This window comes from Macaca thibetana, chromosome 2 (genome assembly GCF_024542745.1).
Source record: "Macaca thibetana thibetana isolate TM-01 chromosome 2, ASM2454274v1, whole genome shotgun sequence".
Lineage (NCBI taxonomy): Eukaryota > Metazoa > Chordata > Mammalia > Primates > Cercopithecidae > Macaca > Macaca thibetana.
Window position 1 is genome coordinate 149,614,707 of NC_065579.1, and position 26,738 is coordinate 149,641,444.

At 43.8% G+C, this 26,738-nt stretch overlaps 1 protein-coding gene and 1 long non-coding RNA gene across 2 annotated transcripts in view; one reads left to right on the forward strand and one right to left on the reverse strand.

Annotated features, from left to right (window-relative positions):
- LOC126949190 (uncharacterized) overlaps positions 1 to 26,738 on the reverse strand; it is an 80,797-nt gene that overhangs the window by 33,204 nt on the left and 20,855 nt on the right. The gene's annotated exons all lie outside the window — the stretch shown is intronic.
- Positions 1,911 to 26,738, forward strand: part of MUC13 (mucin 13, cell surface associated) — a 31,317-nt gene continuing 6,489 nt past the window's right edge. Inside the window, exons 1-9 of the mRNA XM_050781813.1 lie at positions 1,911 to 3,052; positions 9,735 to 10,145; positions 14,324 to 14,446; positions 15,811 to 15,917; positions 17,822 to 17,877; positions 21,597 to 21,760; positions 24,417 to 24,536; positions 24,854 to 24,983; positions 25,937 to 25,974. Coding sequence (XP_050637770.1) covers positions 3,001 to 3,052; positions 9,735 to 10,145; positions 14,324 to 14,446; positions 15,811 to 15,917; positions 17,822 to 17,877; positions 21,597 to 21,760; positions 24,417 to 24,536; positions 24,854 to 24,983; positions 25,937 to 25,974 — 1,201 coding nt within the window. The 5' untranslated portion in view covers positions 1,911 to 3,000. The remainder of the gene's footprint in view (positions 3,053 to 9,734; positions 10,146 to 14,323; positions 14,447 to 15,810; positions 15,918 to 17,821; positions 17,878 to 21,596; positions 21,761 to 24,416; positions 24,537 to 24,853; positions 24,984 to 25,936; positions 25,975 to 26,738) is intronic.

Genomic DNA, 26,738 nt, shown 5'->3' on the forward strand with positions numbered 1-26,738 from the left:
ATCAGTAGACATTGGTGATAGAGCACTGTGGGCACTACTCACTTGATATCTTGAACCTAAGACGTGAAGGGGTGTGATAGGCTCCTCCCAGTTTAGGAGACAGGATTTGAGACCCTGCATTTGAGATCCTGCTGCTACTTACGTGACCCCAGGCCACTTTTTCAATTTTTCTAGATTCCTGGTTAGGCTTTTATAAAGTGAATATAGTAAGTTTAAAATGCCATATAAAAATGGCAGAAAAGGAGAAAAGATTAGCAATACATATGTGAAGAACTTTTACCATTAAAAACCAAGAAGAAAACCAACTCAATTTTACAATGTGCAAATTATTTGAACAGGTACTTTACAAAAGAAGAGACATGAGTGTCTAATATGCACATAAAAAGATGTTCAACATCATTTGTCATCAGGAGATGCAAATTAAAACAAAAGTGAGATGCCACTACATACCCTTTAGCATAGCTAATATAAAGACTGACAATACCAAGTGTTGACAAAGATAGGGAACAACTGGAATTCTCATATATTGCTGATGGAAAATGGCATAACAACTTAGGAAAACCATTTGACCATTTAGTAAAAAGTTATATACCTACCATGTGATGCAGCCATTCTATTCTAAATATTTACCCTAAAGAAATGAAAGTGTGTGTTCATAAAAAAATGTGTACATGAATACTTATAACTTTTTTTTTTTTTTTTTTGAGATGGAGTCCCACTCTGTTGCCCAGGCTGGAGTGCAGTGACGTGATCTTGGCTCACTGCAAATTCTACTTCCAGGGTTCAAGGGATTCTCCTGCCTCACTCTCCTGAGTAGCTGGGTTACAGGTGCCCGCCACCATACCTGGCTAATTTTTGTATTTTTAGTACAGATGAGGTTTTGCCACGTTGGCCAGGCTGATCTCCAACTCCTGATCTCAGGTGATCCACCTGCCTCAGGCTTCCAAAGTGCTGGGATTATAGGCATGAGCCACCACATCTGGCCTTATTTATAATATTTTTATTTGTAATAGTCAAAACTAGAAACAACTCAAATGTCCATCGACAGACGAATTGATAAACAAGCCATGGTGCATCGATACAGTGGAGTAGTGTTCAGATATAAGAAGAAACAAACTATGAATACACACAGCAAGGATGAATCTCAAAATGATTATGTTAAGTGAAAGAAACTGGCCCAAAAAAACAAAACAAAACAAAAAACTACATCTGTATGATTCCATTTACATAAAACGCTAGAAAATACAGACTAATCTCTAGAGACAGAAAGCAGATCAACGGTTGCCTGGGGTTGGGGTGGAGTGTGGGGGATGCAGCACTAAAAAGGGACAAGAGGAAAGTCTTGGGTGTGTCGGGAATGCCTGGTATCTTGGTTGCAATGGTAGCTACACATGTATATACATCAATCAAAACTCGTTGAACTGTACACTGTAAATAGGTCAGTTTATTGACATAAATTATAGCTCAATAAAGCTAGTTTAAAAAGAAAAGAAAAACAAGCCTTTGTTTAAATACTGATTCCAGGAGTTATTCAAGCTGAGAATAATAGCACAACATAATGGGTCTTAGACATGTCTTTGTTTTGGAAAAAGTGTTTAAATGGACCTCTCAGCTATGTAAGAACAAACCCCTGTCTTATTCTTGAATGGAGACTCTAGGACAAAAAGCACTTATGGGCGATCATACAAAAATGTTTTGTTTTCATCAAGGTCAGAGTTAAAAATTTAAACCCAAAGGCCAGGCGTGGTGGCACATGTGCTTGTAATCACAGCACTTTGGGAGGCTGAGTGGGGGATTGCTTGAGTCTAAGAGTTTGAGACCAGCCTGGACAACATGACAAAACCCCATCTCGTCTGAAAATACAAAAATCAGCCAAGCATGGTGGTGCATGCCTGTAATCCCAACTACTTGGGTGACTGAGGCAGGAGGATCACTTGAGCCCTGGAGGCAGAGGTTACAGTGAGCTGAGATTGTGCCACTGCACTTCAGCCTGGGCGACAGAGTGAGACTCTGTCTCAAGAAAAAAAAAAAAATTTAACTCAAAACTCTAGCCACAACTCAGAAGGTATCATTAGTTTACATTCCTCTGGCTGGGGCTGGACACAGTAGAGTTGGGGCCCTGGACTTTAAGGAGGGAGAACTGGATTAAGAAGACCCAAATCCAAGTCGTAAAGCTGGTTCCTGACACATGGTGAGAGGTGAGGGGCTGAGGAACTAGAGAGAGGGTGAGAAAGGGAACTGAGAGGTGGGGACCTGCCCAATGCGCAGCCAGGAGCAGAGAGATCAAATCAGCTGTTCTAGGTTTTCTCTTTTCCGTACTTTATTTCCCACTCCCCAACACACCAGTCACCCACAAGACTTCAGTAAAGTTAGGTTAGATGCCATGATGTGATGTTCATTATGCTTGGAAACTTTACTGGGGGGCTGTATCCAGGTAGAGTCATAGAAGCTTGGAGATGTGATTACAAAGTTGCTAGATATGGCCATCAGAGAGGCCCGGAATGGTGGTCCCCAGCATATGGTGGCTAAAGTTAAGCAACTAATAATTTTGGGAAACATGTAAGTCCTCTTCAGGGATTCTCAGAACTACAGCTGGAGGAAAGTGGGTTTCCTGCACTCAAATGCGGGTGAGTAGAGCACAGTTCATTATTGAATGTTTAATGGAATGGTGACCTCCTAAAACATGGTAGCTTGGAGACATTTGAGATATCAAGAGATTAACCAAACTCTTGTGCCACCAACCTCACAAGGATATTTGGAATGTCCTAAGTTATTTTGGGCTTCAAGTCAGAAAAATGATTCGTAAGGCCAGCTCCACCTCTTCTATCTCAAAAGCTCGGAAGAGACCTATGGTATATGACAAAATGCTGGCTATAATTGCCTTTCTCTGGTTTGACGTCAATTAATGACCGGACTTTGTACCTGAAAGACAGTTAAAACTAAAGGTAGCCGGGGAGGGAAATCACTTCCTCCTTGGATTACCAAGCAAGAACAGCAAAAATGAAAGCCGTCACTCATCTTACTCTTCTTGCTCTCCTTTTTGTACACACAGGTAAGGAATATTTTTACATTTTAATTCTTCCAATCATGTATGTTGTCTTTGAGGTAGAATCAGCAGGCCTACGGCTACGAATTCTCCCAGCCCAGCACACGGTCTATTTTATAAATGAAGTTTCCTCTCCAGCTCAGCTCAAAGACACAGGCATTTTATCCTGTGATGGGGAAGATAGAGCAGCAGCAAAAGTGGTCTATGGGCTGGACGCGGTGGCTCAAGCCTGTAATCTCAGCAATTTGGGAGGCCAAGGCAGGTGGATCACTTGATGTCAGGAGTTTGAAACCACCCTGGCCAACATGGTGAAACCCCATCTCTACTAAAAATACAAAAAAAAAAAAAAAAAAAAAAAAAATTAGCCAGGCATGGTGGTGGGCACCTGTAGTCCCAGCTACTCAGGAGGCTGAGGCAGGAAGAATCGCTTTAACTCGGGAGGTGGAGGTTGCAGTGAGCTGAGATGGCACAGGGTGACAGAGCCAGAGTCCATCTCGGGGGGTTTGGGGAGAAGAAGTGGCCTATGGAGTAAGACTTGGGGGCTCAGCAAACCAGAGGTTTGTCTTTGAGAGTTCCTGAGGCCAGATAAGAAGGACTAAGTAGGTTCCAAGGACCCAGTTCTCTACTGTAGCGTTCTGGATCCCCCCTCATGATAATCAGAGAGCTGACCGCAGGAAAAAGCCTCCTTGCACAAATGTACTTGAATTTGAGAAGGCTAAACCATAGGGAGTAGTTGTCATGTTGATTAGACTTCAGACATGTACTCTTTGTTCTGAGTTAGGAAGGGTTCTATGCGCCACATGTGTGTGAGATCATCAATACGTTGAGAGGTGAGGGTTGTGGGGGCCAATTGGCTTAAAATTTTGCTGAAAAATCACTGGCATGAAGTAGATGGATTAATAGGAAAAAAGGCATACAAGTGTATTTAATGTGTGTACCCAGGAGCCTTCAGCATGAACACCCAACTTCCTGATGAGGTATAGAAGCTTATATTTCATCTTGAGGTTACAGAAAGAAAGGGGGCTTGGATCTTGATAAAACAAGTTACGGAAGAAGGGAGAAGAGGAATTCTGTTGAGGGGCAATAAATGATTAGTAGGGAGAACAATCTGATCTGGGAACAAAAATGAACTTGTAGATAATTTTCCTTGGAATTTAAAGACCCTTGGAGACAGTCATTATCTTGACGAAGGGTCTGCTCAGGGGTGGTTTCCTTCTTGGTCTTCTTTCCTGTAGTGGATAATGACATAACAGGGAGGGGAACAGGAGCAATAGTTCTTCTTTGGTGGGTCAGTCCTTACAGCGCTTGTTGACCTCTGAGAGTTTTTAATTTAAAACCCTCATTATATCAGGGAGTTATATTCGAGGGTGAAATATTTTGATTTCCTTCAGGTTCAATGAGTTGAAATCTAGAAGCTGCTTGCAGAAAGGAAGAAAGTCTTTGATGAGGCAGACATATGAAGAGAAATTAAGCCCTTTCAGAGAACAGGAATGAATGGCATCAGGATTAGAGTTTTTGAGAGCTGGTTTCAAGCTTTTAATGCGGGAAGTTTGGAAAAGGCTAGGTGCACAGGAGGGGAGGGCTCACCAGATCTCTCCTGCCAACGCTAGGGGCAGATGCCAGGTCCAAGCCTTCAGGACCAAGGAAGAATTGGTAAGGCTTGCATGACTTTCAGGAGCCACTATTAAAAAAGGCTTGACTTTTAAAAAATAGAATAGAAGGGCGGTAGAAAGGGGAAAGTTGGCTGGGAGGGCCAAGGAGATGAATAGAGAGGTAGGGGAATCAGGAATCATTGAGGCTCAAGGTACCTTAGGGGAATGGAGATGTTTCTCGACCCAGAGAACCCAGGGGGAAGGGCAAATCGTGGAGCAAGCAGGGATTCAGACAGCATGCCACCGCTTATTAGCTGTGGGGTGTCTCTGACCGTCAGTGTCTTCCTGTGCAACAATAGAAGGGAAATCCCTATACTGAAGAGTGACTGAGAGGATTAAATGAGACAGAGAGCCTGATGTGCTGGGATACTCCCTGGCACATAGTAGGGGCTTATGATTTCCCTTTTTGTCATGTCTGCACTTGGATCTGATCTTTCTTTCTTTCTTCGTTTCTTCCTTTCTTTTTTTTTTTTCTTTTTTGAGACTGAGTTTCACTCTTGTCGCCCAGGCTAGAGTGCAATGGCACGATCTCGGCTCACGGCAACCTCCGTCTCCCAGGTTCAAGTGATTCTCCCGCCTCAGCCTTCTGGGTAGCTGGGATTACAGGCACCTGCCACCACACCTGGCTAATTTTTGTATTTTTAGTAGAGATGAGGTTTCACCATGTTGGCCAGGCTGGTCTCAGACTCCTGACCTCAGGAGATCCACCTCCTTGGCCTCCCAAAGTGCTGGGATTACAGGCGTGAAGTACCACGTCCAGCCTGGATCTGATTTTCAGACTTTGGTTTTGATTTCCTCTTCTTTGTTTAAAAAAGTTATACAAGTAACGCAGACCCACTGTAACAAATTCAAACAAAACAGATGTATATGAAATAAAAATTGAGCATCCAATCTGCCTTCCCACCCATCTACCTCCAGATATATTAATATTGACAGTTTTTGTGGCTATTAAGGTTTGCTTTTGAAAAAAAAAGTTTATTTTATTATTTACTTATTTATTTTGAGACAGAGTTTTGCTCTTGTTGCCCAGGCTGGAGTGCAATGGTGCGATCTTGGCTCACTGCAACCTCCCCCTGCCAGGTTCAAGCAATTCTCCTGCCTCAGCGTCCCAAGTAGCTGGGATTACAGGTGCTCACCACCATGCCTGGCTAATTTTTTTGTATTTTTAGTAGAGATGGGGTTTCACTACATTGGCCAGGCTGTTCTCAAACTCCTGACCTTGTGATCCGCCCACCTTGGCCTCCCAAAGTTCTGGGATTACAGGCGTGAGCCACCATGCCTGGCCTTATTTTATTTTTTGAGATGGAGTTTTGCTCTTGTCGCCCAGGCTGGAGTGCAATGGCATGATCTCAGCTCACTGCAACCTCTGCCTCCCAGGTTCAAGTGATTCTCTTGCCTCAGCTTCCTGAGTGGCTGGGATTACAGGTGCCCACCACCATGCCCAGCTAATTTTTGCATTTTTAGTAGAGATGTCGTTTCACCATGTTGGCCAGGCTGATCCCAAACTCCTGACCTCAGGTGATCTGCCCACCTCGGCCTCCCAAACTGGTGGGATTATAGGCATGAGCCACCGCACCTGGCCTGATACATTTTAAAAAGTTGCCTTTTTTTTTGAGACAGAGTCTCACTCTGTTGCCAGGCTGGAGTGCAGTGTCATGATCTCGGCTCACTGCAACTTGTGCCTCCTGGGTTCAAGCAATTCTCCTGTCTCAGGCTCCTAAGTAGCTGGGACTACAGGCGTGTGCCACCATGCCTAGCTAATTTTTGTACTTTTAGCAGAGACAGGGTTTCACCATGTTGGCCAGGATGGTCTCAATCTCTTGATCTCGTGATCCACCCACCTCAGCCTCCCAGAGTGCTGGGATTACAGACATGAGCTCCTGGCCTGAAAATTTTTTTAAAGTTGCTTTTTTCTGTAATGTTAAGGATTTTGGAGGTGTGTGTAAGGAATCACTACTTCAAACATGAGTTGCCACTCAGGATTCTGAGCAACCAAGGGCAGGAAGTGTGTCTTGTACACCTTTACGTTCCTCCTCACCCCCAGGCCTTGTATAGCACCTTGACTGCAGGGACCTCTACACAAGCATTTACTGAAACAAACGAAAAATGTGCCAGTGACATTTGAAGTGCCTTTAACAGGCAAAACTTTCCAGGTTGTTTTTGCTTTCTCTGAGAGATTAGGACTGCATTATTCCACAGAATCTGATGAGTGCCTTTGGGAACCAACATCTCATCACAATGAAGAGTTTAGATCTGGGAGAAAGGTGTTTGATTGTGACTTTCAGCTAGCTTTGAATAAAGCAGTTACAGATGTGCCCTGGACAGGGGTGGTGATTATGGAGTCTTCCCCAGAAAGAAACCAGGTCAGGGCATATATTTTGCCACTGAAACCTATGATTTGTACCTCCGTGGACGTTGTGCTATCCTTGTGTTATTTAGAAGTTTTAGGACCTAAGGAAATAAAAAGACTAAAGCTATTTTTACTGCACGGATGTCTTCATATATTTCTGTTATCTATAGATTGAACAGAATAGGTTATTTTACAATTCCTCTTGGGTATTTTTACTAGATAATTTAAGCCTGGGATTTCAGCTCTAAGCTGTCTTCCCTAAAATCTGTACAACCCTCAGATAAAACACACATATACACATAGATACACACAAGTATATTTTAGTTATTTTTAAAAATTGTAGCTATTCACAGCAATGAATTGCTGTCAGCTTGGAATGTGTCTCATTTATTCAAACTAATTGATTATTCTGAAATGTAATCTCCCTAGTGAACAGAAATTTAAAACCAAAATAAACAAGCCTAGAAGTCCAAAACTCCTTGTCATAATTCCAAAGACCTGCAGAAAACCTCTTAAGATGTCCCGATTTGTTTTATGCACATCTACAGAAACATGTTGGTTCTTTGGCATCGGCCGAGAATGAACATTTCCAAAGCATGAAATTCAGGGTCTGGTGGGGTTGGAGCTGTTTGCACCCACAGTCTGCCAAGCCCTTTTCTTCTGTCTAGAGTTTTCCATGGCGAGAGCCAGCCCCTGGCCACTCTCACTGCTACCCCAGTGATAGAGGGCACCGTGGAGGTCACTTCTGCTTCCACTGCTTTCATTCTGATCCCCAATTTTCTCTATTTGCTCTTCTTGTGTTTGCTCCTCGGGGATGTCTTGGTTTTTCATTAAATGGATGGCCTTCCCCGTAACTTTAATCAAGTGGTAATTAGGACATTGTCATCTTACAGACCTGGCTTTGCCTCTGGGCAAATTTCTTAACCCCTCTGAGTATTGGTGGGCTCTTCTGTCAAATGAGGGCATTTACGTCTACTTCACAGGTACTGTCGGGCGCAGGGCCAGCGCTTGATAGATGAGAACTATCCTGAGTGGCAGGAATAGGAAGAGTGGCAGTCAACATTGCCAGCTGGTGATGTATTTCTTGCCTAGGAAGAGCAATTGCTGATGTCTTCAACATTTCTGAATGGCTATGTTAGCCAAGCCCTCTTCAAGGTGAAGAGCCAGGCTCTGCCCTCAAGGGGCTCATAGACCCATGGGGGAATCAGGAAGCATATTCCACAGTTCTCTGTACCCTAAGGTTTAGAAATCGCTTCCTCACTAAAACTTTTTCTTTCAATAATTTTTTTAACCTATTGTCAAGGTCAGAGTTCTTAGAGACAATGAAAATTTCTAGAAAACTTATCACTGGGCCAGGCAAGGTGGCTCACACCTGTTATCCCAACACTTGGGAGACCAAGGTGGGAGGATCACTTGAGCCCAGGAGTTTGGGGCTGCAGTGAGCTATGATGGCACCACTGCACTCCAGCCTGGGTGACAGAACAAGACCATGTCTCTAAAAAAAAGAAAGAAAGAAAGAAAAGAAAAAGGAAAAGAAAATAGATCACTGAATCACTAGAGTTTACCACTCCATGTATCCAGGGGTTCCTAAAAGTTGTGAAAATGCAACTTTGATACCCATCATAGCTCAGAAAGCAAAGATCACTTATTCATCTTACTCTTAGTCAATGTGTCGAGAATTGTGAATGGGAAAACACTACTAGAATACAATTTTGGAAGAAGTATAATAAGCACTTAATGAGGTATTTTTATTTTATTGTTCTTTACCCAACCCTAACCTTTCCCTCCCTCAATCTATCAAGGTAATGAAAAATGGGGGCAGTTGCCTTAAAGTGCAGAAAGACAAAAGGAGTCCACTTCCGGGTAGTCACTGCGCCACCTTGTGGCATTCTCAATTGTCCTCACTGAGAACAGTCTGAAGTATATTAAACCCAGATCGACAGTTGTACAACTACAGGCATAAATAATATTGCTTCTTGGTACTCAACTTAAAAAATATTAACTCCTCTGTGGGACTGGTGGGTCACGTCTGCAATCCCAGCACTTTGGGAGGCTGAGGCAGGAGGATCATTTGAGGCCAGGAGTTAAGAGACCAGCCTAGCCAGGATAGTGAGACCCCCATCTCTAAAAAACAAAAAACATTAGCCAGCCATGGAGGCGTTACAACTGTAGTCCTAGCTATTTGGGAGGCTGAGGTGGGAGGATTGCTTGAGCCTAGGAGCTCAAGACTGCAGTGAACTATGATCACACCACTGCACTCCAGCCTGGGTGGCAGAGGAAGACCTTATTTCTAAAATAAATAAATAAACATTAACTCTTTGTCACATTTTTCAATAACATTTTTTCCAGTTTTGTCTAATTTTTAATTTTATTTATTGTGGGGTTTTTTGTGTTTAGAAATAACCATGTATTTTAATTTTTAATATAGTCATATATATTCATTTTTCCAGAAAAGAATGAGTTGAGGCTGGGCATGGCAGTTCATAACTATTATCTCAGCAGTTTGGGAGGCCAAAGAGGGTGGATCGCTTGAGCACAGGGGTTTATGACCAATCTAGGCAACTTGGGGAAACCTTATCTCTACCAAAAAAAAAAAAGAATGAGTTGGATACGAATTAGTATTAAGTAACTGCCATTAGTTATTCAATGTACTGTCTGCTCAAACTTGGTATCTTTGTTCTTCCAGCCACTGCCCAAGACCACTCAGCTGATACTTTAGGAAACGCAGAAACTGCAACTAGTCATCCTACAGCAGCTACAACTAATGCCACTGAAACTAATTCCCCTGGAGCTGCTGGCACCACGACTACACCTTCTCCCCCAATAGCTGCTTCACCTGCTTCCCCCACAATTAATACACATAATTCCTCCACAATTCCTACACCTACTACTATAGACAATGAGTCAACTGCAAATGCAAATTCATTAACTACATCTGACAGAATCACTGCTTCATCTACAAATGATGGATCAATCACAATGGTTCCTTCTGAAACACAAAGTGACAATAAAATGTCCCTCACCACAAAAGACAACCAATCATCAGAGCCTCCCACTGGCAGCACTTCACTGGAGACCAGCACCCTAAACACCACAGGTAAGGGTGATTCCCTCAAAGACTCCCCAAGAATGGAGCATACCACTGTGGAGGGAGGGAGGTGGGTATGTTCTGGTGGGCCAGGAAAATGAGTCTAAAGAAGCCCAAGGTTTCCTTGGAAATTAACTGTGGGTTTGAAATCTGGGTCACAATGTAGTGACGGCAGAGATCCTAAAACCCTCAGTTTCCTTCTGTTCTCCTTTCCTTTCCTCCTATCCTACCTCAAGTTATTTGCTAGCTGTGCAGTATTTTTTTTCGATGAACTCGGGCTTTGTGAAAGGTATCTCTATAGCTTTCCTCTCCCTAGAGGATTTTTAGAAATAGTTTTAGCTTCTCTGAGAAGACCAGGTCCAAATAAGCATGGACTGTTCAGCCCCACTGATCTAGCTCTCTGGTCTACCTAAGGAAGAAGTCAGTTCTACCCTTGAGGTAAGATGGTGGCTGATCACAATGTGGAACTTGTGTCAAGCCAAGAATTTGAGACTGACGCATAGAAAGCAAAACAACAGCAGTGTTCAAACAGTCCTAGGCATAACCAGGGCCATTGTCCAAAGGACAGATGCTTTGGGAACACTAAGAGATGACAAGTGACCTCAAGCAGAAGTTAATGAAACAGGAACCATTTGCTTCACTTCCCCAAGCTCAGTCTATAACAGAAATCAACCAAGTTTATCAGTAAAGGCTAAATGGCCTTGTGGACCATGTGGGGTCTCTGTTGTAACTCCTGCACTCTACTATTTTAACATGAAAGCAGCCACAGTTAACAAACAAAAGGTTGGTCAGATATGACTCGTGAACTATAGTTTGCCAGCCCTTGATCTAGAAGAATCGTCACACTTTAGAGCCTGAAGAATCTAGATAAATGTTATCATTCTCAGACGGGAAAGCTGGGACCCAGTGAGGGCCATGACTCACCCAGGGTCAAAGACCAAGTGGATGTCTCCCTACCCTTAACTTCTGGTAGCTTCCTCAATGTTCTTTGATAGATTTAAGAAGTGGATGGTTAAGCAAGTAGAGCCCAGAGGCTGTATCTAAGACGTCTTTCCCCAGTCTTCTTTCATGTTTGGAGGGGCCACTCTGAAGGTGGGATCCAATGGGACACAGCTCTCCTGGAATCAGGAAAGGGAGGTTTTCTAAGCCATTTCTGCTTTGCCAGGTGTTCCCTCAGAGTCAGGCCGTCTTCCTGTGTTCTGTCCCTACCATGAATAAACTGTGGGGTCTGGGGCAAGTCATTTCTCTCTTGGCTTCAACTTACTGATCTGCAATAAGGCGAGACTAAACTAAAAAGCCCCCAAATCTCTTCTGGCTGTAACATCCTGTGACGTAATCAATTCCTGGCCATGAAACAAGCTAACAAGTCTGTCCTTCGTTGCCGAAGAGAAAGCACCCGGGAGTTACTTGTCTGGTATCTCCAGAAAGACATATATCCAGTCTCTTCCCTAAGATGTCCCAAGTCATCTTTGCAAGGTGGCTGAGGCTTTTCTTAAAGAAGCCATTAATTTTATTTAGAAGACTGGTTCATACCTTGTCAGAGGGGTGACTCTTATTTTGTTTATAAGATACTGAACTATGCCTCCTTTTATCCTATATAGTCTATTTTTTTCTCTTTAAAAAATTGTTGGCCGGGCGCGGTGGCTCACACCTGTAATCCCAGCACTTTAGGAGGCTGAGGTGGGTGGATTACGAGGTCAGATCGAGACCATCCTGGCTAACACAGCGAAACCCTGTCTCTACTAAAGAATACAAAAAATTAACCGGGCGTAGTGGCGAGCGCCTATAGTTCCAGCTACTTGGAAGGCTGAGGCAGGAGAATGGCGTGAACCCAGGAGGTGGAGGTTGCAGTGAGCTGAGACTGCACCACTGCACTCCAGCCTGGGCGACAGAGCAAGACTCCGTCTCAAAAAAAAAAAAAAAAAAAAAAATTGTTAATGGAAGCCGGGCATGATGGCTCACGCCTGTAATTTCAGCACTTTGGGAGGCTGAGGTGGGTGAGTTACTTGAGCTCAGGAGTTCAAGACCAGCCTGGGAAACGTGGCAAAACCCCATCTCTACAAAAGAAAAATACAAAAATTAGTCAGGTGTGGTAGCACACACCTGTAGTCTCAGCTACTCAGGAGGCTGAAGTGGGAGGACCACTCAAGCCCTGGAGGCAGAGGTTGCAGCCAGCCAAGATTGTGTCAGGCTGGGCACAGAGCAAGACCCTGTCTCAAAAAAATAATGTTAATGGACTTTATTTTTAGAGCTGTTTTAGACTCATAGCAAGATTTAGAGAAAGGTACAGAGGTTTCCTATATACTCCCTGGCCCGACACATACATTATCAACATCCCCTACCAGAGCGGTGTGTTTATTACAATTGATAAACCTCCAGTGACACATCATTATCACCTACAGACCATAGTTTACATTAGAGATCACTCTTGGTGTTATGCATTTTATGAATTTGGACAAATAAATGTATGGCATGCATCCACTATTATGGGATCACAACCCTAAGAATCCTTTGCGCTTTTCATCCTCCCCTCTTACTCCTGGCAACCACAGATCTTTTTACTGTCTCCATAGTTTTGCCTTTTCCAGAACTTCATACAGTTGGAATCATACAGTATGTAGCCTTTCGAGATTGACTTCTTTTACATAGTAGTATGCATTTCCTCCATGTCTTTTCATGGCTTGATAGCTCATTTTTGAGTGCTGAATGATATTCCATTGTCTAGATGTACCAGTTTGTTTATCCATTCACCTACTGAACGATATCTCGGTTGCTTCCAAGTTGTGGCCCTCATGAACAAAGCTGATATTAACGTGGATGTGCAGGTTTTTGTGTGGACATAAATTTTCCACACCTTTGGTTAAATACCAAGGAGGGCGACTCTCAGATCTTCTCGTAAGAGTATGTTCAGTTTTGTAAGAAGCCACCAAACTTTCCTCTCAAAGTGGCTGTGGCATTTTGCATTACCACCAAACAATGAATGAGAGTTCCTGTTGCCCCATATTCTCACCAGCATTATTTTACTTTTTATTTTTTAAAAGAAGTAAATTAGGCCTATGATTATGGAAAAAGCAGCTCAAACAGGGCCAAATCGTGTGCAATAAAAATTAAATCTCGCTCTCCTCCTGAACCCCTCAGACCCAGACCCCGAGTTTCCTTCCCCAGAGGCAACTTCTGTGGCCAATTCCTTGTATCTCCCTCCTGAAATTACCTATGCAAATATAAGCATACATATTTGCTTGTGTATAATCCTCCCCTTCTTTTATTCACAAAAGAGAGCATGTTATACACATCGTACCTTACATACAGCTTTTAAAGAAATCAGTGGTTTCTACATATAGGTTTGTAAGACTCTCAAGACAGCTTTGAAGGTTATCAAACACATAAGCTATTCTGCCATCGCAGCTCAGAATCATTCCACTTGACAGAAATGAAGAAAACTGGCAGCCCAGATCACTGTTGGACCACTGAGCTAACTCTCCTCCTCAGACCTCATCAGTTCCCAGAGAGAGAAAGATACTGCACTCTGCTTGGCCTGGGAGTCTCGGCCTGCAGTGTAGAACTCATTGCAGTGTTATTTTCACCATTTATTCAAGTGATCCACTGAGAAAGCCAGAGGCTGGAGTGTCTTCTCATGGCCTCTTAGAATTTTCACTGAGTTAATCCACATTCTCTCCTTTCCTATCCCATTCCTGTTTTTATGGCTATGTCTCCTAGGTATGCTTACCAGAATATGACATCTAGTTTCTTTTCTGAGCTTCTTGGCTGTTTGATTCTTCATACCTTTCTAAAAATAAGACGTTTTATCTAGAATGTTTCGGGGAGCCCCAGCTTGTGTTAGAGGACCGTGCTTCAAGGTTCTGGGGGGACTTTGAGATCTGAAGATTCCTGACTCCTTGGCGTTAGAAGACTGCAATCTCTCTTTCTCTGGGCAAGCCCTTGTCCACTAAGCTCTGATCTTTACTATTGACGAGTATTATATTTGGTTCTAGAATTTCAGAAACAACTCTCTAGAGACCTAAGCAAGCAAATATTTGTTTTTAACTCTTCCAAAATTGTGCTGTGGAGTAACACAACCAAGGAATGGAAAGGGCCCAGGAGGGAGGCAAGAAGATGGAAAAATACATTTCCTCTTGTTATTTATTGTCATTTCTCTGGATTTCTAATCTCTTTCTACTCCATCTAAGGTCCCAGCAATCCTTGCCAAGATGATCCTTGTGAAGATAATTCATTATGTGTTGAGCTGCATAATACACATTTTTGCCTGTGTTTAGAAGGGTATTACTACAACTCTTCTACATGTAAGAAAGGTGAGTTACAAGGGATGAGCCGTGTCTGAGCTCTGTATCTCATACCAAAAGTGGAATCGAAAACTTAAAATGATGGCAAAAGGAGATTCCAAAATATCAGAGATAAAGAAAATGTGGAGGCAACAAAGGCCAGCAAAGTAGAGAAAAGTGCTGTTACTTAGGGACACTGAGGTAGAACAAGGTGATCTATCTAAGACCACATAGTCCAGCAACCCTGGGAACCTGATCTTCAGTTCTGTGTCACAAGATTTGTTTGCTCCACAACATCAGATCCCCCTCTTAGAGATATAAGAGCCCTTCAGCTCTAAAAATGGATTTCAGGAGTACATTTATACACCTGTGGCATAATGATGTTTTGATTAGATCAGACACCAGGGTGCAATGAAGGTCTGAGGACTGACTGTCTGAGTTCTAGTTCCGGTTTTTTTCTGTTTTATGAATGAGAAATATCTTCATTTTCCAGAGCAGCCAATTCTATAAGAAATTAATGCATTGCATTGCCCACTGGGTTAGGGATATATCAAAAGCCCCCCAAATGCTCATATTTTTAGCACTAATAATCTCACTTCTGGGAATTTACTCTAAGTAAGTGATCCCAAATACAGAAGAACAGTTTGTGTGTGAAGATGTTCATTGCAACCTTTTTCTTTTCCTTTTAAATAATTAAAAGCACTAAGTCCAATAACAAAAAATGATTACATCAAGGAAGGGAAGATATACTTCATAGAATATTATGCAACCTTTAAAAATGATGGTTATGAGACCAGGCATAGGAGCTCACACCTGTAATCCTAGCACTTTGGGAGGCCAAGGCAGGAGGATCACTTGAGGCCAGGAACTTGAGACTAGCCTAGCCAACATACTGAGACCCCTATTTCTACAAATGTTAAAAAATTGCCTGGCTGTGGTGGCATATACCTGTAGTCTCAGCTAGTCAGGAGGCTGAGGCAGGAGGGTCCCTTGAGCCCAGGAGTTCAAGCCTGCAGCAAGCCAGTTGTGCCAGTGCACTCCAGCCTGGGTGACAGAGCAAGACCCTGTCTCTCTCTTTCTCTAAAAAAAAAAAAAAAAAAAAAGACTAGGCAACGATTTGGAAAATACCTATTATATAATAAGAAAAAAAGAAATATGGCATAAACTTGGAATTACAACAATGATGTAAACTGTGAACGGAAAGAAATATACCAAAATGAAAATGGTTGTGCCAGGTTGGGTGGGATTATGCATAACTTTAAAAATATTTCCAGATTTCCTGTAGTGTCATTATCCAATGTTGGGAATTCGAAAAAATAATCTATGTTTTAAAACAAAATGGAAATGACCCTCTTTTCATTAACTAGTACAGAAAGAGTCTGCTTAACTTTCAGGAAAGGTATTCCCTGGGATGATTTCAGTGAACGTATTAGAAACATTTGATCCAGAAGAGAAACATTCTGTGGCCTATCAAGATTTGCATAGTAAAATTACTGACTTCGTAAGTATTTTCCAGCTTTCCGTTCTGTAAAACATGCTTTTGTTCTAACACTGAGTTGCAGAGAGTAGAGCTGGTCTTCAGGTGGTTCACGCTGGTACCATGGTACCAGTTGTTCAAACAGTGAAATGTACCTTTACTGGTTGGTAAACAGCAGCTGTCCTGAGTGCCTCCACCGGTGCCACCACTTCTTCATTGCCCAGGCCTCTCCCCTGGGACCCTTGGACCACCCCATCGTCTTGCACCTGGAGGCATGGCACCTGGCCTGGCATGGCAGAGGGCCTGCAGAAGCTGGCTCCAGCCATACCATACCCATTGTTTTATAAGCTATTAATACAGTTTTAAATGGACAGATAAATATTATGAAGTTTTAAAATAAATTATTTCCACAGAATGAAAGAGAAAAAATTTAAAGATGTTGTTTTTCTTTTTTATATTCAAATTTGCATACATTTTCATACTAGTCTGGCTTTAAAAAAATGTCTAGAAGAATAATTATATCTGAATATCTGTTACTTATTTTTCCCATTTTCAAAAATGTTGGCATGAACAATACTTTCCCATCGTTTAGGTTATTGTGACCGAGTGCACACGTGTGAGCGAGCATGAAAGGAAAGGGTCTTTCCATTTTGCAGCCACAGATGTTAGCCCTGGAAGGACTCTCAGAGAGCATCCAGCCAATATAGCTCAAAGTTCAGTTTTAAAGGAAAAAATATTAGCCTTAAATATGTCTTAGAAGTTGAGGTGGAGGCTGGGCACGGCGGCTCATGCGAGTAATCCTAGCACTTTGGGAGGCTGAGGCGGGCAGATTACTTGAGGTCAGGTGTTTGAAACCAGCCTAGCGAACATGGTGAAACCCCATCTCTACTAAAAATACAAAAAAATGAGCCGGGCGTGGTGGCGGGCGCCTGTAATCCCAGCTACTCAGGAGGCTGAGGCAGGAGAATCACTTGAACCCAGGAGGTGGGGGTTGCAGTGGCCCAAGATCATGCCACTGCACTCCAGCCTGGGTGACAGAGTAAGACTCTGCCAGGAGAAAAAAAAAAAGAAGTAGAGATGGAGAGACATTTTTTTAAAGCTGAAGTCTTATTCCATGACAGTGTCTCTCAATTTGAAATTATATCACTATTAGAACTGGTAACATGTAAAAAACGTATCATGGAAATGATTTTACAGATGGTGCAAAGAGAGCTAGTGCTTCCAACTGCACAGCCAGCCAGTACCTGACAATGCTAGGATAGAATCTGTGGCTGCTGTGTCACAGAGTTTGCTCTGCCCCTTTGCCATGTCACCTCTGCCCTGTGGGCCAGCTGGCAGTGACTTGCCCTCTCATCTCGGATCTGCTTTCAAATTTGCCAGCATGGATGGTTTCAGTACATTGAAGACAGCAACATCAATGTGGTCCTACTTCCAGGGAACCCCTGAAGTACTTCATGTGGCTTTACTGAGCAATGGTCACTTAGCACTACTTTCCTCAAACTTGACTTTGAGTGTGAGTGTCACAAAAGCCCCCTCCAGTTACAGGCCTTATGCCCCGGTCTTCAGAGATCAGATTAGAGACTTGATCTCAGTCAGGGTTTGATGTTCCTGGGGAAACCAGTGAGGTGATGAGGCATTCTTAGTTCCTGGGAGATTTGTAATCCAGAAGGGATGCACCAGAGCTCCCTTGCAACCATTAGAATCGAGTTAGAAAAATAGAGACGGCTTACTTTCTTCAAGGTCCTCTTTGCAGCCTTTGTAGGGGCAGTCCCAGCTCAGGCCCTAAGAAGTCCCCCAGGATCCATTTTCTACCCAGTTGGATCCTGTTAAAAGCTAGATAGAGTATTATTTTTTTCTGCCCATTTGATTTGTAGAAAATGTGAAAAAAATTGTTTTTTACTTGTTATTAAATCTGTTCTCCTCCACAGCTTAACGGTGTATTTGGCACATCTGTTTATGGACAGACTGTAATTCTTAATGTAAGGTAAGTTTGTTATGGACTGCCGAGTACTTTGGAGGCAGATGTGTGTCTGTCTAACTTCCGAGCTTCTCTTGAGGTCTGCATGTAACATTAAGACCCTCTGTGGCAAGCCACAAGTTAAGAGGAGAGGGTCAGTCTCAGTCTGAGCACTGCAAAGGGGACTGTGTGCCTTGGCCCTGCCTCTGATGTCACCCCAACTCTGGGCAGGGTGTGGCCTGCAGAAGGCAAGATTCTGTCTGTGCTTGGCTGTGCAACAACTTGTGCACACGGCCCAGGACATCATCTGGATCTCTTTGTCTTGATCCCATGGCTGCAAACCATACCTAGTCAATCCCTGGAATGTGCATTCCAGCGGGCCAGGGGGAGACTGAATGGCCCATGATCATCTCTTCCCTCATATGGCAAGGGTGAAGCGGACAAGAACACCCAAATCACACACCTGGCTACCGAAGGGTCAGTGGTGAGCTCTTTCTGCAGTGAGAACAAGCACTTATTGAGCACTTCAATAGGTAATGGCAAGTGCTGGGTGCTATTTAGGGAAATAAAGAGGAAGAAGATTCTCAAGAAATTAGCAATTGCATCTCAGCCTCCTCTGAAGCACATTAATACACAAGTACTCAGGCTGAGGAAAGAATGCTCTAAGACAAACGAAGTTAGGTAGGAAAAGCAGTCCTCATGTAGCAATGCACTATTTACATCTTAAGTCTTACTATTGTGTTTATCCTTATAAGCCATATAAAATCCTTTGTGGAAGCCAGGCATGGTGGCTCACACCTATAATCCTAGCACTTTGAGAGGCTGAAATTGGAGGATCACTTGAGGCCAGGAGTTCAAGACCAGCCTAAGCAACATAGTGACACTACATCTCTACAAAAAGATTTTTTTTTTTCACTCCCGTCATGCAGGCTGGAGTACAGTTGCATGATCTCAGCTCACTGCAACCTCTACCTCCTGGGTTCAAGCGATTCTCCTTCCTCAGCCTCCAGAGTAGCTGGGATTACAGGTGTACGCCCCACACCCGGCCTAATTTTTGTATTTTTAGTAGAGACGGGATTTCATCATGTTGATCAGGCTGGTCTTGAACTCCTGACCTCATGATCCACCCGCCTCAGCCTCCCAAAGTGCTGGGATTACAGGCATTAGCCACTACTCCCGGCCTGAAAAAAAAAATCTTTTAAAAATCTTTTGTGGAATGAGAGAGAGAGGGAGAGAGAGTTTGTGTATAAAATTTCAGAGAGGTCTTTTGAAAGTGATGGATTTCTAGCTTGGTCTTGAATGAGGGGCAAGTCTGGTTGGCAGTGAAGAGGCACAGTTTGCATGGTGGGAGGCTGGCAGCAAGCAGACGGGCTGGGCCCAAACGCAGAGACTCTGTAGCTGGAGGTGTATGGCAGACAGCTGCTGGAGGGCTGTGAATTGTTTCTAGGGATTAGGTTTGGTTTAGTGGACAACAGCCAGTTCATGGGTAGGGGATGACTGGATACAAACAGGAACGGTGAAATTGGAATGGAGTTAGCCAAACCTGTACTTGAATCCTGGCCTTGGCACTTCATCCTTGAGTGACCAGGCAGGTGTTCTAACCTCTCAGAACCTTTGTCACTGCATCTGTGTAATTGGGATAATCTGATCAACTTCCCTGGAGCCTTGTGAGGAGTAACTGAGATAACATTTGGAAGATTCCCTGTATGCAGTGCCTGGCACATGGTTGATCTCGACACCATTCTGTTTCCTTTCTAGAATATGGGACCCTGCAGTGTGATGGAGAGCTGGTCCCACAAGGTCATTTGGGGCATCCCCAAAACTGTGGCACTCCTTTGATTCTTAAGGAGTTACTAAAAGGGAGCCAAGCTTGTTTGGAGGCAAACCTTCACCCGTGAGCTCAGAGGCATGGAGGGAACTACATCCCCCACCTCGGGGCCCATTGCAGGGCAAATGCACCTGGGGCTCACCTAGAAAGGCATTTCTTAGGCTCCAGCCCAAAATTATCTCTCCCCTCTGACTCCCGAAGCTCTTTCCTACTACAGCAATGTTAGAATTGGAAGGATCCTCAGAATTTCTCTCTTTAAAACCTCTCTTTAAAACTCGGGCCCAGAGAAGCTGACTGGTCTTGGGCCACAAGGGTCTGGACCTCATGTCTTAACTCCAAGCCTAGTGCCCTTGTCATTTATACTCAAGTGTGCAGTGGCTCCAGTGTTCACTTTAACTGTTTCACAGGTGTAACGTCTTGCCTCCTGAATTACAGTATAAACCTGTAGGTTCTTTTAACGAATAAATTTTGGATGGCATTTGCTTTCCTAGCCCCAGTGCAAAGCTATACCATGTATTTCAACCAATATAGAATAATTTTTATCAAGTTCACCTTTCTCACTGCCCTATTACATTCCACTCCCACTCCCCGCCCCCGCCCCACCACCAAATCCCATCGTGAACGAATTATGGTAGAAAACATTAAATTACAATGCTGAAGCCCATTTCATTTTTTGGACTCCATTTTGAGATGATTGTGCCTAAAAATGGAATTTGGTTCATGTTTTGGATTTTTCTTGATTGTTCTGAGGACCCAAGGTGGCTGCAAACATTGCCTAAATAGGTTGGCTATATTTTCAGGCTTCTGCATTTATTTGAAAGTCAAAATGAAATTTTAGCTGGGCATGGTGGCGCGTGCCTGTGGTCCCAGTTACTTGAGAGACCGAGGCGGCAGGATCAGCTGAGCCCAGGAGGTCGAGGCTGCGGTAAGACGTGATCTCACCACCGCACTCCAGCCTGGTGACAGAGCAAGACCCTGTCTCAAAAGAAAAAATAAAATAAAAAAGAAAAAAGAAATAAAAGTCAAAAAGGAGTTTAGAAAAAAATTTACACAACAAAAATATATCCTGAGGCTTAATAGCACAGAGCGACAAATCAGATAGTGAAGAAGTTTTTAAAAGTCCCTTTTCCCCCCTCAGTGATTGTATTGCTTGATTCATTTTGGACAATGAAATAATTGCACAGCTGTGCTTAGGGCTCCGAACTGCAGTGCTGATTAGAGAGAGAGACAGTGGCAATGTCTTGCTCGTGGCAGGCACTTCATATTGCGGGTAGGATTTGGTAGTATGTGCTCATGTTTCCCGCAGCCCTGGCCCTCTTTTTCACTTCTCCTCTGGGTCGTGTGTGTCCAGGCCAATCATGTTCCCACTTTGAAGCTGCCTGCTGACTTTCTGGTCTTTTCTGGGAGTGATCCAGGCTCTCTATGGCTGGTTGCCGCTTTCTCCGTGTACAGGGAGGGACACGCGCCCCTCTGTCTCTCTCAAAGAACCAGTCTGAGATTTAACAGTTCAGCAAGACCTACTCTCACTGTCCTACAGAAAGTGACAATTTCCCATTTCAGGTGTTACTTGTTCTAATTCTGGTTAGCTCTAGGCTCCTAGATCCTTCAAATGATGATTCACAATTCTTCCAAAAATGATTATCCACAATTTTCCTAAGTTTTCTCCAACAGAATATTGTTTTCACCATAGGTTTCCTCTGAATACACATCAAACAGAGACCTCCAAGCCTGTACATTGCCATCTTTTTGCAGCCCCTGGCCTCCATATGTGGGTCCCAATCGTAGGGACAGGACAGCGGGTCAGGACTAGGGCCGGGAGATTCGGGAGTCTGGGAGATTAGAAGACTTATTTGTTGATTCTTGATTCATTAAGTGACAGCAGATTCATTAAGTGACAGCAGATTCATCTCATTTTTAGCACACCTCTGTCCTCAAGATCTGAAATGCGTGCTGCTGACAAGTTTGTTAATGTAACAATAGTAACAATTTTGACAGAAACCACAAGTGACAATGAGATGACTGTGTCTGATAAAATTAAAATAGCAGTTGGAAAGAACTCAAGCGGCATTCTAAGCTATGATTGTAAGTATCGTATAATTTTATTCAAAGTTTACCTGAAGACTTACCTACCTTTTTTGTAAACCTTTTCATTATATGTGAAAAGGAGGCAAGAACTGCGTCATTGAACTGACAACTGTCTCTAAATTTCTTTTTAACCAATTCTTCTTCCCTTTTCTTGCTCACTTGCCCTCTGCTTCTTTCCAGCTATCTTCCAAGTCATCAAACTGACCAGTGTGTTCCTCTCTAGGGAGGTATAAATGACCAGACAAACCACTGCTGGACAGGGAAAGGAAAAGGAGAAACAACGGGGCTTTCTGTCGAGTTACAGCTTTCCAAATGATTACAGAAAGTTTTACCTATGGCTGGGCGTGGTGGCTCACGCCTGTAATCCCAACACTTTGGGAGGCCAAGATTGGCAGATTCCTTGAGCCCAGGAGTTTGAGACCAACCTGGGCAACATGGTAAAATCTCTACCAAAAAAATACAAAAAATCAGCCAGGTGTGGTGGTGCAGGTCTGTGGTCTCAGCTACTTAGGAGGCTGAGGTGGGAGGATTGCGTGAGCCCAGGAGGGTGAGGCTGCAGTGAGCTGAGATCATGACATCACACTCCAGCCTGGGCAATAGAGCAAGACCAAGCGTTACCTGTACTATTTTCCCCTTTAGACTGACACACAAACCCACCATGTAGCTGTAGCAATTTGCATTCGCTGTGTTACAACGGTAGTGGCCGAAAACAACCACCATTTATTTATTGCAACCCTGGAATTCTTTGGGTCTGAATTTGGGCTGGGCTCAAGTGGATAGTCTGCTGATCTGGGCCAGGCTTAATTGATCTCTGCTGGGCTCACTTAAGCATCTGCCATTAAGCTGCTGGGTCAGATAATTGGTTTGTCTCTGCTCCACATGGTCTCTTCTTCTGAGCAGACCCATCCAAAGGATTTCAAGAGAAGCAAGGGGGTAAAATGCACAAGTATTTCTCAAGGCTCTGCTTACACGTCAGAGGTACAACTGTCCAGTTGGCTAAAGCAATTCTCATGACCAAGCACAGTGTGGAAGGGCCCTGCCAAAAGGGTACAGAAAGGTGTGAGTAAATTGATGTCATGACTGCAGTCAACCCACCACAGCAGTCATCAGAAGTTCCTCACCCCAGAGGTGACCCATTGGGGCCAGTCCCGGGAAGAGGAGTTTGCAGCTGGTTCTCAGTCCTGGCTGGCTGCCAAATCCAGAATCCTCTGTTGGGCCACAACTTATTTGAGTTTTCTATAGCATTTGACACTAGTATCGTTCCCTTCTAGATGGTCCCTTCTTCCTGGGCCTGCATCCACCATTCTCCTAATCACCTTTGTGCCTCCCTCATCCTTCTTTTTGCTTCTTCTAAGACTCCTTTTTTCATCTCTTAAATGTTTGCTTGTTTGTTTGTTTGTTTGTTCATTTGACAGGGTCTCACACTGTTGCCCAGAGTGCAGTGGGATGATCTTGGCTCACCGCAACCTCCAACTCGCGGGTTCAAGCGATTCTCCTGCCTCAGCCTCTCAAATAGCTGGGATTATAGGCATGCGCCACCACGCCCAGCTAATTTTTGTATTTTTAGTAGAGACGGTTTTCGCCGTTTTGGCCGGGCTGGCCTCAAACTCCTGACCTCAGGTGATCTGCCCGCCTTGGCCTCCCAAGGTGCTGGGATTACAGGTGTGAGCCACCACACCTGGCCGGAAAATACTTTTTCCTGTTCTCTGGCTTCAGTGGCAAAGATAAATTGTTTTCTTTGCCCAAAATTGTAGAATCTCTTGCTCTAGGCTTTTAATCCGAGGCATTTTCATGTGGCAGTTGATGAAGGAGGCTCAGTTACAGTGTGGGATATTTAGTAGAGAGGAGCCATATGACTCTAACTACTCCTATTCTCTCCCCCTAATCCATTCTCAGACTCAGTTTTTTTTTTTTTTTTTTTTCTTCCCAAGACAGAGTCTTGCTCTGTCACCCGGAGATGGAGTGCAATGGTATGATCTCGGCTCACTGCAACCTCTGCCTCCTAGGTTCAAGCAATTCTCCTGCCTCAACCTCCTGAGTAGCTGGGATTACAGGTGCCTGCCACCACACGCAGCTAATTTTTGTATTTTTAGCAGAGACAGGGTTTCACCATATTGGCCAGGCTGGTCTCAAACTCCTGACCTCATGATCCACCAGCCTCAGCCTCCCAAAGTGCTGGGATTACAGATGTGAGCCACCACGCCCAGCCCAGACTCATCTTTTAACCCTAATGCCTTCCAACCCATTTTTATTTATTTATTTATTTTTATATTTCGAGACAAGGTCTCACTCTCGCTCAAGTTGGAGTGCAGTGGCATGATCACGGCTCACTGTAACCTTGAACTTCTGGACTCAAGTGATCCTCCCACTCGAGCCTCCTGAGTAACTGGGACTACAGGAGCTTGCCACCATGCCCAGCTAACTTTTAAATTTTTTCACTGTGTTGCCCAGGCTGATCTTGAACTCCTAGGCTCAAATGATCCTCCTGCCTTGGCCTTCTAAAGTGCTGGAATTGCAGTTGTGAGCCACTGCACCTGGCCCCAAAACTTATTAAAATGCAAAGTATAACAGCAATGGGGTGGAGTAATTTTCACAAATTACCTTATCCATATTGTCATGCTGAATATATTTTAAAATTATTTGTGCTTCTCAGTGACCTTTAGGTGTGATTATTATGGCTGTAACAAGACTGCGGATGAATGCATCAATGGTTTGGCATGCGATTGCAAACCTGGCCTGCAAAGGACTAACCCACAGAGCCCTTTCTGTGTTGGTAAGTGTTTCACCTGCTTTTAAATGTTCTTCACAACTCCACTTTCTCTCCTTTTGCAACAAAATTCACTGCTTAAGTTTCCACGTGCATTTCAGAGTCCAAGTGATGTGACTTCTGACTTTAGACATATGGACCATGGCTGGGACCTTTGCTAACCCATGTCCAGCTTCACAGGGGACACATCATGTATGGAGTCAATAAGCATCTCATTTTACCTAGAAGAAGCAATGTGAAAAACACTGTCATGTTGTCACATGTGACTTTGGGGTTAAAGAGATTGTTTCTGAAAATTACCCAGAAATCATTCTGTTTTGAAGCTTCCAGTCTCAAGTGTCCTGATGCCTGCAATGCAGAGCACAAGGAATGCTTAATAAAGAAGAACGGCGGGGCCCCTGAGTGTGCGTGCGTGCCCGGCTACGAGGAAGATGGTAATGGGAACTGCCAAAAGTAAGAAAAATTACTTTGTTTTTGTCTTGCCATAGCTGGAGCTAGGCAAAGAAGAGAGACCTTACAACACGTATATAGGCGCTGAGTCAGGAAGTTGGTAAGCTGGCATAGGTTGGCAGAGACAGAGCATCTTCATCATCATCATCAATAGTTTTTTTTTTTTGAGATGGAGTCTCACTCTGTCCCCCAGGCCAGAGTGCAATGGCGCAATCTCGGCTCACTGCAACCTCCACCCCTGAGGTTCAAGCGATTCTCCTGCCTAAGCCTCTCGAGTAGCTGGGATTACAGGTGCCTGCCACTGCATCGGCTAATTTTTGTATTTTTAGTGGAGATGGGGTTTCACCATCTTTGCCAGGCTGGTCTTGAACTCCTGACCTCATGATTCACCCTCCTCGGCCTCCCAAAGTGCTGGGATTGCAGGCATGAGCCATTGCGCCCAGCATCATGGATAGTTTTTGAGCATCGTCTATGCTCCAGGAAACACACTAGGTAATACCTATCGCACAGCAACACTGTCAGGAAATGTCTTAATTTCCCATTTTCAGGTGAGGAAACTGAATGTAAATAACATCCTCCAGCTCACAGGGCAGCAAATAAGTGGCAGAGCCATGAGGTGTCACAGCCTGAGAGGGTCCCACTACCCTCCATGCCTCTTGGGTCCAGTTTTGCCTGAATTGCAGAATCTTCCTGAAGCCTGGAGGATGGAGTGTTCAGTCAGTAACAAATGAGCCTGCATGGGATTGCATACCCCCCTCACCTTTCCAGAACCCCATGGAAGGTGGTCTCCTGGAAGAATGAGAGTGTAAGGAAGACAAAAGAAAGAGCAAAAAAAAGCAAGGGAGGACAGAATAAAAGGAAGATGGAAAGGAAGAGGTGGAGATTGGGGTGGGAACTCTGACACGCTCCCCACAGGGGCTCTTTAACACTGTTTCCTATCGCTCACTGTATTTCAGGTGTGCATTTGGCTACAGCGGACTCGACTGTGAGGACAGTGAGTATGAAAGTCTTGCTATTATAAACAAGTTATTAAACATCTGAGAAATCAGTAGTGACCCCATTCAACATCCTGCCAAGTCCTTCAAAGTCTCTGTCCTCTTTCATAAAGAGAGAGACTGTCTGCCTCCAGTTTGCCTTATGGGTCCTGCCATGCCATGCCCACCCTTAGGTTATGAACAGCAGCCCCTCTGCCGTAGAAAATAACAGAAGTCAGCCCCAGGAGTGGGCTGGTACCTCTGGACTTGCTTGAGACCAGAGAAGGGTGTCTTAGCATTATATTGATTTCCTACATTAGCTTACCTATGTGTTATCTGCTGCTACTAGAGATAAAAGACCAGTACATTCAAAAAATTCTGGTGATTGTAGAAGAGCAGACCTAGAAACCAGACATTTAAATACTCAAATCCTTTTGTCTCAGAGCTATTTACTGGTTTGGGATATTTTGCTGCAAATTCAAATTCTGTTCCCTCCCATGCCCCACCCCCACCAGATTAAGACAATACTAGCTTTAAATTTTCAATCATTTTATATTCTAAAATGTACATAATGAACTAAAGATCAGTCTTCCAAGATGAAGGAAATATTACTGTCAGCCTTCCTGCCAGCCATGAAGATAGTGATGAGTGACATTCTCCATTTTTACTGTATTTTATTGCAAGGAATAATTTGCTAAGTCTTTTTTCAGGGCTTTCAATTTCCACACCTATAAAATGAGAAGTTTGGACCAGACAAACTTTGAGGTCTTTCCCAGATTTGCTA